The sequence below is a fragment of the Plectropomus leopardus genome, chromosome 5 (assembly GCF_026936395.1).
Source record: "Plectropomus leopardus strain MGB_pleo_1.0 chromosome 5, ASM2693639v1, whole genome shotgun sequence".
Lineage (NCBI taxonomy): Eukaryota > Metazoa > Chordata > Actinopteri > Perciformes > Serranidae > Plectropomus > Plectropomus leopardus.
The window spans coordinates 33,000,074-33,012,920 of NC_142180.1; the positions used below are offsets into that span (position 1 = coordinate 33,000,074).

The window sequence follows — 12,847 nt, forward strand, 5'->3', positions numbered from 1 at the left end:
AGATCAGTCCCTTTTGTATTTATTTACTAATTTTCATGTAATTTTCTTGAACTTGTTACTATCTGCTTGTGAAGTTTTTTTGTTGCTCGTCACTCTATTCCCATGTCTTTGAAAGAAATCAGCCATTTTTTTAGGTTTCAAAGGGTTAAAGGGATCTGGTAAATTGTACCTAAAGAGGCAGAACTCAGCTCTAGTTGTCTTTTGATGAATTCAGCCAGCGAGACAGCGACCTGCTGTTCTGTCATGAAACTGAGCCTTTAAAGGCGTTTGTGTCCACTGGCCTTTCACTTCCTCAGATGGTGTTTTTGACGATGCGTCATATTCAACCATCTCTGTCTCCATCTATCCCCATGCTGTAATTCTGAGGCAGATTTATCTTTTTCATTACCGGTTTCAGTCTCTTCTCATTTCCTCATCATTCTTCACTCACTGGCTCATTTTTCTCATTACCTCCTTCTTACTGTATCCCTCCTCTGTGCAGCTGCTGCAGGATGCCCAGGCGTCCGAGGGCCAGGTGGTGGTTCTGGAGTGCAGGGTCCGTGGAGGCCCTCCTCTGCAGGTTAGATGGTACCGCCAGGGAGAGGAGATCCTGGACTCCCCTGATTTTCGTATCCTACAAAAAAGTGAGTATTTTAGCTTATTTGATATTGGTCAGCAGCTGAGTGATTTTATGTATATATTTTAAAATACCCCAATAACCAAAATAATTCTGTTTTTCTTTTTCTCCTTTCTGCTTATCTTTCAATCAGAGCCTCGATCTGCAGCTGAGCCAGGTACGCCACCTCAATCCCCCCAGGTCTATTGAAATATGGCTTTTAATTACAACACTGCTTTCATGTTCCCAACCGCAGTCAGTGGTTAAATTAGTAATGGATCATAAGATGCGTCTGGAGACACAAATTGAGGTTAATGATTTCATTATCAGCTGCGGCCTTTCACTTAGTTATGACTACATCACAAATTAATAAGTCTGCGTCTCACAGGACACTCATATCAAATCTATGACAGTCAGAGGGAGTCCCTGGGAAAGTCTGAGAAACCACATCACCTCAGACACACACAAAATCACACATAAACAACGACACACGTGCTAATTTATGTCAGACACTTCTCACCTGTGTGACTCAGGGGTCACTTCAGGTGTTACTTTCAGGCTGTGAGTCAGTCAGACGTCCCTGAACATCTGTGCTTTAGTGTTTGTGCGGCTGTCTGTTCTTCATGAGTGGTTACATCTACGTTTGTTCTTCTTGCCCCGCTGCTCATGAACAGTGACTCATCAGTCTACTGCGTACATAATTTGTCTTTCTCCATTATATTTCATTACAAGTAAATCGAGTGCCAACATGTCACTCCACTCCTCACCTGTGCAGACAACTGTTTATCAATAGGCGGGTTTCCATTAACCCTTAAACTGCGTAGACTGACATTGTGAATATAAAATACCCCTAATGGAAACATATCAATTTCAAATGCACTCCCTTTTATCACAAAGAAGTTTCTACGCACGCATGAGTTGGTATTCAGGCGATTTGAAAAAGCCATATTTCGCAAAACTGTAATGGAAACACTTTCGCTTTTATAGATTACATGATGTATAAAAAAGAGTCACATGACTTTCGCAGGCATAACGCAGCAGGCGCTACAAGAAGTGTTATTGCATCGCATAACTCCTCAAAAGTTGAGCAGATCATCCAGAAGTTTTGAATCCACAATTTCTCTGTGAAATCCTGGACTATCACAATAGTGGAGGGGTTTGCCTTTCTATTATCATTTGTATAACGCACCTACATCGTCTTCGATTGGAAATAATGACGGCTAGTGTGGTGGCTGCTAATGTTCTGAACATCCATCGTCATGCTTCTCAGTATGTCATTGAGAGGAAAAGAAACATAACTTAATGGAAACACAGTCATCTCACAATAGTGCTTTATCAACGTTCTGAAAAGTTTTGCGCAAATCTGTAATGGAAACCCGCCTAATGTCAGGTCTTTTAACCTTTAGGGTCATAAATGGTTTTGTCATTAAAGTTGTAAAAATTGTCTTTTTTAGAGGAGATCTGCACCCTGGTGATTGCAGAGGCCTTTCCAGAGGACGGAGGTCTGTTTTGCTGCACTGCGTCCAACCCGTACGGCTCCGTTAACAGCACAGCCCAACTCGCCGTCAATGCAGGTGTGTCCAACACACATGAGCAGATGTTGTTACCAGGCAACATCTGGGCATCATCAAGCAGCTGGAGGCACCACAGCCGAAAGTTGAAGCCAAAACAGGAGTGCTTTGAGATGCAGTCCCTGTTTATCCTATGGAAAACTTAATCAATATCACAAAGCCACAACACCGAGGAGGCTCAACAATGTGTTTCAGTGTCCCAGAACCACCCTCTCTTCACCTGCGCCCACAAAGTCAAAACAGTCATCTGTAGCAAGTTATATTTTCTTTTATCTAAAGCATCACCAGCTAACAGCATGCGAGCCAACAACAACAGGGAGCTTATCTATGTATCTATGTCCCCAGGGTCATATGAGCTCCAGTTAAATAGTTCTGTTAAAACACAGACAACCGCTCATTGCGATCAGGTCAAATTTTATCTGTTTCAAGTTAAAACATTTCATGAAATATTAGTCAACACTGACCTTTGGAGATGGTAACAACTGACTGTTGGAGTTCTTTCATCCTAGCCTAAACCCTTGACCCCATTCATAATCTTCACCTCTTGGGTAACAACAATACTAACCCACTACTGATTTTCTAACCCTAAAGTGTTTGACAGTAATTTTTCTCCTTTTCATGTTTTGTTTTTCTTTTCCTCTTTCTATATTACGTGTTTGACTAACTTTTATCATGTTAAATTTATGACTGAAATATGATTGTGAGTTATTCTCCATTCAAAAAGAGTAATTGTTATTCAGATTAAGGGCCAATTTATATGGCAAAGGTTTTTGCATGAAATGTTAAACTTTTGTTGCGGTTTGGCCTTTCATTTACACGACGACAGAGCTTTGGGGGCCTGAAAACGCAAAGTGAAATTTTTTAATTGTGTGATTTTTTTGTAAGCGCAACCCCACCAACTGCTGACCTGGTATGCATACTGCAGTGTTTTGGGTAGTTTTTCGCAGATCCGTGTATATGAGGATTGTTTTCACAATGTTATTGTATGAACGCAGATTTTTCTAAAAACACAAAGGGCAAACTTTTCTGTTTTTAGTAGGGTCGTTCTTGTCTAAACATGACCTAAGACCTGTGTCAGTGCAATTTCATGACTGTCATAGGCCTGATTATAATCCCGTATCCTAACCAATGTCATATTAGGTGAATACACAGCTGGGGAACATCTTTCTCAGGTTCCCACAATGTGCTATATGTGGAATTGGGAAACATAGGACCATGGGAGAGCACATTGGGAACATAGGAATAACCCCGAACAACCAACTACCAACATGTAAAACTAACTAGCAGCTGCAACATGCTGCTCAACCCACCAAACAATCATCCTCGGCTACCTCACCTTTGCAAAAGACAAATTACACACTTCTGTCTAATACATTACAACATCATTTAAATCAGGTTAATATACTGACATCATTTTATGCCATATGCATGCTGCCTGAGCCACTGAATAAACCAAACAGCAAACATTTTCATTAAGCAAGTCAGTACTAGCAATAAGTCAGTTCCTCTATAGTTAATTTATATTTGTATGATATGTGCTCTTCTGACAGTTTTGAAAGCAATTGTTCCATTTAAAAGACTTTTGAGGCACTTAAAATTTAGATATTTTAACTATGGTGTAGGCTTCAAAACAATGTTGCTTTTCTGCGGTTATATTTAACTGCCCTGTTCAAAAGAATACATTTCCACATGGATACATTTATTTTATACTGTACACATTTATGGCCACTGACAATGCCGTATTAATAACAGAATCAAAGGATGAGTCTCGAGGTCATACTGGACCATCTTTAAGAGAAACTGATCACAAGTGTATTGGCTAAAATGCTCAAAATGTAGGACCTCATCTTGTTTTTAAAAAATAGCTTTCTAATTTTGCAATAAAACAACATGAAATGCAAAGTTTCTTATTTCTAAATTTTTTTGTCCACAACAAATGTAACTGGCAAACGAATCAGGTTTTTGTTACACTAACTGCTTTCTGTCCAGAAATTCCTGGAGGTCGAGTGGTTATATTTCATGTTTTATGAGACGACTGTCTTTTGTCATGTTTATTATTTTGTAGTCTGTGTGGGAGACGGGTTAGAGGCGTCAGTTGATGAGCAGCTCTTTGCGAGAACAGCAGGACGCAAATATTTCAGTGTGTCAGACAGAGTTGTGTATGCACTGTGCAGGACTCATCGCACAGTTAAAGGAAAGGATGAATAAACAGGAATTGCATCAGCCTGACTGGCTCCAGCTGCTACTTTAGATCAGCTGTGACACAGTCATGCATGTTATCTGGCTCTGCTGAGATATGTTGGTGGCCAGAAGAAAAACTAAACATTCCAGTCCAACATTTTCCACTTTTCTTTTGTTTGTTTCCTTCAGCAGTCGAGGACACGTCCAGTAATGGCATGTCTGGTGATAGCTCAGGGTTTGAGGATGTGGCAGCCTTCCCCCCTCCTCCCCCACCGACTGAAATCAGCCTCCTGGAGCTGCCACCCAAGATGCCGCCTCAGCCTGGTGCTTTTCTGGTCAAGGAGCTTGAGATCTGGCCCGGCGTGTCGTCTCTGCCTCCAGTGCAGATGGGCTCAGAGGTGGATAATAAGGGGAAAGGGTCTATGCAGAATGGCCAAGCCCAAATTCCTCCATCACCACCAAGCCTGCCTAAAGCAACCTCACCACCACCCCCGCCCCCACCTCCACCTCTACCACAGTCTGAGCCTGCGACAGATGTCCCAGCCCAAAGTCCAGCCCAGGTGGCACCAGACTCCCCTCAATCCCCAGGCAAGCTGTCTCCATCCCCTGGGAAGGACGGTCCCCCGCTGCCTACCAAGCCGAAACCAAAGCTGTGAGTACCTGCCGTGTCCCCGTGTGTCTGCGCCCAGGGGGCAGGCCAGTCACCAGGGAGGGCCTGTGGGAGGGAGACAGACTGGGAGGCCTGTCTGTGGTCTGGTGGAAATGATAGTGTCTCAGCTTTGTGAAAGGGTTAACAGGGATATCCCAAGCCTTTTTAGAACAAAAGCATTCCCTCTGCCTTTATGTTGGTGTCACTGTGGCATCGTGTTAGCTGGGGCGAGCCCGCTCGCTGCTCTCCGTCTGCGGCTGTAAACAGATCTGTGTGGCTTTTGCTGGATGGCTCCCATTGTGTCTGTCTGACCTCGGACCGCATGCCCAGCCCGGGACAGAGCCATTGTGTTTATTTCCTGAGCACCTTTCTGTGAGCTCTATAGGGATCAGGTAGGATGTCACTGTTATTAGAGGAGAATTGAGTGGCTTTATTTTCAGTGGTCCTGTGTTTTGATTCTGATTCTGCTGTGGGCAAGCTTCTTGTGCATGGATTTTTATCTCACTTGCACATGCATTTCTTTTTCATTAAAGTTTTTTTTTTGCCTTTATTAGAATAAAATACCAAAGACATGAAATAAGGAGAGAGAAACAGAGAAGCAATGAAAGGTCCATGTCCTGACTTGAACCAGGGAGGTTGCTATGACATGATTGGCATCGTTATCCCCAACTTTAGTCTACCAGGATGTCTAAATGATGCACTTCCGATGATAAATGACAGCAGACCACATACAAAAAATTGGAGCGTATTCCTCCATTCTATAGGTCGATTTTTAGATATTTGTTTTCTTCCCTTCGTTTAGCTTTGTAAACATGTTGGTCTGTCCGTTAGTTGTTTATTCGGTCGGTTCATCACTTAGGCCTGAAAAATTTTTAAAAACTTCATCCAATTTTGTAAAGACATTTGTTATTCCCAGAGAATGGATCTCACTGACTTGTTGATCCTCTGATTTTTCCTCAAAAACTAATAATAGTAATATCTGAAAAAGTATTTGATGCATTGCCATGGAGGTCGCTACAGCTATTTATGTTCTCTCCAGGATGAAGTGTTAAAACTACAGTGATCCTCTGACTTTTTCTCTAATGTAAATTGCACATCATATTTTCAGTTATTCAGTGAAATAGCTCCAAATCTACAAATCATATTGGCAACAAACTTTAAACAAATACTACACACCCCAAACAACCATTTCTATATCAAATACTCACCCAGTGTTACACTGAATTTGTGAGGAAGATGTGTTTTTTTTTGCATGCCTTGCTTACTTTGCTTTATACATACCAGCAAAACTAATGACATTCCCATCAGCCTTACTAATTACCGAACAACAATTTGCTAAACTAAAACGGTAAACATTATACCTGCTAAACATCACGTGCTAGCTTTGCTGAGGTTAGCATTCAGCTTGAAGAATCACTGTGTGTATGACTCACGGCTTTCATTTTTATTTTTTACTCTCAATATTCACTTAAGTGGTTTTTGGTAGATGTTTCTAATATAACTGTCACAGTGTTGAACAATGCAAGCAGCGTATTTCATCCAAAGCAGACGGTTAAAAGTGTCTCTGTAGGTTATGACAGGCTACATTTAGTCCAGAGTTTGGTCACAGCGTATAAAAGCTTGGCTCTTGCATTGCACAGTCTATTTCCACTGCATGTGAACTGGACTTTCTGCTGATGGATGCTAGAGTTTTGCACATCTGTTGACATAAAAGTTGTGACTTGTTAAATTCTGTGCTTCCAGAGCTGAGAATATAGAGGAGGAGACAGAAAATTACAGGTAAATATTTGGCTGTGAGGGTGATGCTCTGGATGTGATTTGAGTGGCGCCACATGTAGCCTCATTAATCAAGCTATCAAACACAGACACACATTATGTTAAGGATTCATGTAAACTGCTTTACATTATTACACTGTGGAGCGATAAATGTGAGGCAGCAGTTGGACCAGAACTCAGTGGAATCGGCTCATATTGTGAATTAATTATGCATGCTTGTTGGTGCAGAATTTGCAATTTTGTAAATGTTACACAAGGCAAGTGAGATTAATATACCAATTTTTGATGAATCTGTTATCTTTTGTAGCGTGCAAGAACAAATTACTGATCTTAGGGGAAATGAGAAAGATGGAAAACAAACTTCTATCTCTAGATCAGACTTCAGTGCACAATGAATGAGGCAGTAAAGCTGTTTCTCTCAGTTTATCTTCAATAACAACATGAATACACTGCTAAAAACAATCAGCTCCCAACTGTGCAGCAATTAGAAAGCATACGCCACCCCTCTCCTGCCCTCTCCCCTTTAAATTCTATAATTACACAGTAAAAACAGCAGCACTGCCATAAACCAAAGGTCACATTTATGCCAGACTCTTTCCTCAGGTAGCGTGTGGGAGCAGAGACTGACCACTCTCAACCTAAAACCCCCGATTTTATCAGCGAGTTCATCATATCCTGTTTGTCGTGTGGCACATCCCCTGCAGACTGATAAATCGTTTCTTCTCTGCGAGCCACATGCTGCTATGAAACATCAACAGCAAAGCCTGCAGCTTTTGAAATGCTCCTAGTTTGTTACTTTAACTGTTTTTTTTAAAAAACATTTTATGGGAGTCCTTTTTAATAAGCGCCACTAATAAAGCATGTAGTTAAGATGCTATAAACTCAATAGACGGAGTGGAAACTATGTTGTGTATTTTTAGCAAAAGGCAATATCGTGAATTAGCTTTAACTGTTTTAGTGCATTTACATAAAGACAGTGGGGATCAGTATGAATGGAATTTTACTATCTGCAGTTCACCTAAGGCAATGGTGTCTAGACTTTAATACTTACTAGTTTCCTGGATTTTTGTACATATAAGCTTTTACTCCCAAGTAAATGTTACTCATATGTGGATATCCCCAAAAATGATTCTCGGTTATTATTATTTATAAAGGGGCAGCTGCATAATAACATAACAATGTTAACACAGGTGTTTGTAGCTTTTGGAAAGTTGTGTACATGTTCACAAATCTAGAATAAATCGCTCTAAATCATAGGAATAACACACTGGAAGCCTGCGTAAGGGATGATTTTTGCTTCAATAACAGAGCTGATGAGATGGAGGAAGTCGTTGTGTGACTTGGCAGGCAGGAGGGACTGCATGAGACCTGAGCTGTGAAAACAGGCCTGCTGTTTTTTCTGTGCTTAAGGAAGAGAGTGCAGAGCCGGTGGGCATTTGGGTTTGATGCCCGGCGTTGATGTCAGAGGTCAGGATAAGAATCAAAGGAAATTCTCATGGGTGAGGCTCAGATTGGCCATTTGGATCTGAACCAGCCCTCAGGTTTTCAGAGAAAGCAGAGTTTTCCTACATGGAAGAGAATAGATAGATTGAAAATTGGCAGCATAATCTCGTTGTAGCTTCCTGTTGAACTGTTAAGTAATTCTACATATAGAAAGAAACAATATTTGGTTACTTACTACGGTTGTAAAATTGATGGATATGTTATTATCAGAGCACAATAAGATGGATAAGATTAACAGGTGGCACCATGTACAGCCTGTGTTTTTATTGCCCTCTCATAAACTGCTCCAAGGATTGAGCATACAAAGCACATATATTTTACTCAAATTAACTATTTCTTCAAGCAGATTTATTATGCTTGGCAACTAAAAGTTATCTTGGGAATGAAGCCTACTTGATTTTATGAGCCGGTTACTGGAAGATAAACTGGGCTTCCTGCAAATGGGCCTTAATGAGGGGTGTCAAACATACGGAGCATGGGCCAGTATCGGTCCGCCAAATGGTCCAAACCTTTGGTTGGATGACTCTGCACGCCTAATATTGCTGCACTAGTGAAGGCTTAAGGCCAGAATGTTACAGGAAGTAGGGTACTCATATTTGAACTTGCTCCTGAAACCTGGCACCTTTTAAGGGCCAATTCAAAGTTTCTATTTCCGTGTGTAAGTGAGGGTCTGCTTTGGTCCACGTGACGTAAATGTCATCGTCCACCTATGTCTGCGAGGGTCTACAGACATCCGCATGCAGCCCATTTTGGGGGCCATACTTTAATCATCTGACGTCCACAGACAGCTATAAACGGGGGCAGAGAGATACTGCTGGTATGAGATGAAAGTGAGGAAAAAGAAGGTGCTGGGTCTAAAGTCCAGCCCATTCTCTTTCCAAAGTTGTCAAATGCAACCACTTTTGGTGTAAGATCTCAACGCCAAAAACCACCTTTCGCTGTATGATACGCCCCTGGACGGGGTTAACTGATAACTCGGCCCCTTCGTGGTGTTATTATTTGCAGTCGGATGGCACTTGAGAATGAGGCTAAATGGAACCTGCAGTGTCCACATGACCATCAGCAGGACCAGCGTCAGGTTAAAACGCTGCAAGTATCAACATAATATAAGAAGCTCGAGGGCGCCTATAGGGGAGGCAGGAGGACCAGTGGATGCGACTTACAAACCCTGGACTTTCATGCGGGAGTCTGGTGTTTGCTTCCTGTCTGAATGTGATGTTTTTTTCTACACCTTACTACGCCTCTTTCCCCTAATCCTAACAATAGTGACGGACGTGGGTGGATGACGACATTTATTGTCACACAGACCAAAGCAGGCCCTCACTCACATATGGATGCAGAAACTACAAATCAGCCCTTAAGAGATGCCAGGTTTTAGGAGTAAAGTAAACAGGGGTCATATTTCAAGATCTTGTTCATTATGCAAAACATTGTCTAACAGCAGCTTCAGTACAAAATAATCTGTAAGGCCTCCATCTTAAAACATTACTGGTGCAAACCTATTGCTAAGGCACTACCAAAACTTTGGATTTGTTAATGGTTTGTAAGACAGGAGATGACAGAGTCTGCTTTCTCTTTAGTTTGGTTAAACTAGCATTAGTATACAGGCTGTTGCTGAACGTTGTGGAAGTTGTACTCTTTTTCATAAGACATCTCAGGCTGTAAATGAATGAATATTTTGCAGGATGTACTTGCATTTCTTTTCAGTGGAAAAAGGGAAAGTTTCAGTGTTGTTATTTATAGGTTAATATGCCATGGTTTAACTGGACAGCATGTGGCCTATGAACTAAAATGAGTATGACATCCCTGGTCTAAATAAAGATCTATTAAGATTTATGACTACTGTACTGTACAGCTTTGCAACGCACTATTAGAGGATACGAGACAAGCCATAATTCAGCCGGTTGAGTCTTTGCATCTCAAAGTAAGGTCACTGCCATGTTGGACAGAGTTATGGTCTCTCCTGATTCAACAACACAACTCCCCTCTGTTCAGGGCTCTCCAGGGTTCAACTGTACACACGTGACCATCTGTAAAGCCCCATCGTGATAGACTGATAACACCTGGAGCTTGTAAATTTGCGTGTGTGCGCCCATGCGCATGCATGAGTGTGTGTTGATGGATGAGGTGTCAGTGATGCTGGTGTCCAGAGTCTGCTGTATTGATAAAGGTACATGTTTGCCCAGTGAGACATTTCACAAGGACGTTTAAAACTTTCATTTTTATGTAATGACATATCCTTGCTAGTACAAGAGGTGCACGTGGCTGTGTGTTTTCACATTTCTTACATCCAGATTTTTGTATGTTAGCTTTACTGTTGAGATAATGCTTTAATTGTGTTGCTAAGTCACTTATATACCTCCAGATTGTAATGAAAAGTCTACAAAAGATGAAACAATAGTAGGGAGCAGCCGTTTCAAGAAACCAGACACCGAAAAACCCCAAGACAAAAGAGGAGACAGTCAAAAGTGTCACGCCAGAACAACACATCGAAGGTGTGACCACAGTGATATTGACCGTGATAATAGGGGCAAAGCATTATATTATAGGGTGGGATAATGTCTGGGTGGGCGTCGCACACCGAGCACAAGTAGCAGAGGCAACAATTATCCCCGAACCATTCCACAGCTTAATCTCTCTTTCATAAGACCAGGAATCAACTTTGACAGCCAAAATTGTTCTCTTGCACGTATTTCAATCCACAGAGAGCTTTTTATGTGTCAGTTGAACTCTCACTCGCGACGTGTCTGTGGATTTTTACAGTATGTTCATTTTTGCTCAGTATGCTAAGATTACCGATGATGAAAAACAGGCGTGTCGACACTCAACAGGGCCTCAATTTAGCTTTTTCTCACTACACTTAAGGTCTGTAATGATTCAGGTTCTTGCTGTTCATTTGTTAAAGATGTAGTAATTATTATTGACGGGGTAATCTATGTAGCATAAAGCCAGACAGTGGAAAAAGAGAGAAATTAAGTTGTGCGTATGAATTTATACACACCAAAGACCTGCTCTGCATACACAAAGCCGAGCCTGCACTTAATTATAAAGATTTTTGAATTGATATTTTAAGTGCAGCTGAAGCAAAAGAAGCATGTACAAGGAAAACTGAGGTCTATTTAAAGATCTATTCCCACTGGATAAAACGCCCACTAACATCTGACTTTTGTCTTTAATGGGAAAAGTTACAATCAGCATTCATTCATGGGCCAAATGACTGCAGCAGTCACGGGTATTTATCTGCTCCAGCTCAGATCGGCAGTAATGGAAACACGATACCTGAGTATCTAACCTGGACATGCTAAATTTTGCCTCTTTTGTGACATACTACAATGACGTCCCACCACAAATTCCATCTGTCTCTGTCCAAGCAGTGCTCAAAAATTATTCCAAATTAGTCTGTGTCCGTGTTAGAAAAAGAGACTTAATAAGTATATGACATTAGCATTTTCACTGGCCTCTGCGCTGCTTTCTACTGTTTACTAATCCCATTGTGTGGCGCGACGGTGACGTAGAACGTGACGCACCACAGAACAAAATCGTGTCCACAGCTTCAGACTAATGGCGCCTATTTGTTGCAGGTTTTCCTGCGTTTAAAAAAACACTACATGTATACGCTACTTTTGGTTGAAAAGGGGAATTTTAGACTGTGAAGGATTTACATTACAAAAGTTACCTACAAAAAAGGAATTATAGTTAAATTTTAAAATGCAGTTTCCTATTAATCCTCTCTCTTTTTAGATTTTATTTCATTTATTTTACTTTTTCAAGGTCTAGTGTTTAGAGTTTAGGGATATCTATTAACAGATTTGGTATATGATTTTCATAACAATGTTTTTGTTCATTTATAATTACCCCAAAATAAGAAGTACTCTGTTTTCATTACATTAGAAGGACTTTTTTGATATCTACATACAGAGGTGGTCCTTCTCCACAGAGTCCACCATGTAGTTTCTACAGTAGCCCAGAGTGGACAAACCAAACACTGTCTCTAGATAGGGCCACTCTGTTTTTTGCATTAGCCAGTGTTGTTCTCCTACATGCTTGGCTTCAGTTCAGCAATCTCACTGCTAGATACAACTAAATCTACACGCACAGAACAAATATTTGTACATACATTGTACCAAATACAGCTAACTCAAAATAACCCTGAGAACAATATCGCAGCCTTTCGTGATGTGTTTACCAAACAAGTTGACATAAGTTGTTCTCAAAAACAATTTATTGTGCGGCCCTAAGTCTCAAAGGCACAGGAGCTTAGAACAACAGCGTGCAAATGACGCCGTGTGTGTCACTTACCAACTCTTAATGTTTCCTGGCTTTGCATACTCACACAGTGCAGTGATAAATATGAACAACGCTCTAATCCACTTTAATGTGGCATGTATTGCATGCAGCTTGACTTTATACCATTCAATCCCTGTCCGCTGACATAATTGCCATACCACTGAGATTAAATGATTTCTGCAGTAGCTCCAAACTTCTTTAACCCCAGTGAGGCTGTTGCCAGGGGAACAGCATACAAACCAAAAGCAACAAACAACTCTTTGCCAACAGCCTTCATCAGTCTCC

The 12,847-nt window shown here is 41.2% G+C and overlaps 1 protein-coding gene and 1 long non-coding RNA gene across 6 annotated transcripts in view; one reads left to right on the forward strand and one right to left on the reverse strand.

The window, feature by feature from the left end:
* palld (palladin, cytoskeletal associated protein) overlaps positions 1-12,847 on the forward strand; it is a 74,333-nt gene that overhangs the window by 33,549 nt on the left and 27,937 nt on the right. For 4 of the 5 annotated variants that reach the window (XM_042483446.2, XM_042483458.2, XM_042483464.2 and 1 more), the window contains 4 exons: positions 482-623; positions 750-773; positions 2,050-2,169; positions 4,537-4,999. In XM_042483446.2, coding sequence (XP_042339380.2) covers positions 482-623; positions 750-773; positions 2,050-2,169; positions 4,537-4,999 — 749 coding nt within the window. The remainder of the gene's footprint in view (positions 1-481; positions 624-749; positions 774-2,049; positions 2,170-4,536; positions 5,000-12,847) is intronic. The other variant, XM_042483452.2, reaches the window with a different exon arrangement.
* LOC148189608 (uncharacterized) overlaps positions 1-12,847 on the reverse strand; it is a 37,165-nt gene that overhangs the window by 8,617 nt on the left and 15,701 nt on the right. The window contains exon 4 of the long non-coding RNA XR_015776668.1: positions 451-613. This is a non-coding gene — a long non-coding RNA (uncharacterized LOC148189608). The remainder of the gene's footprint in view (positions 1-450; positions 614-12,847) is intronic.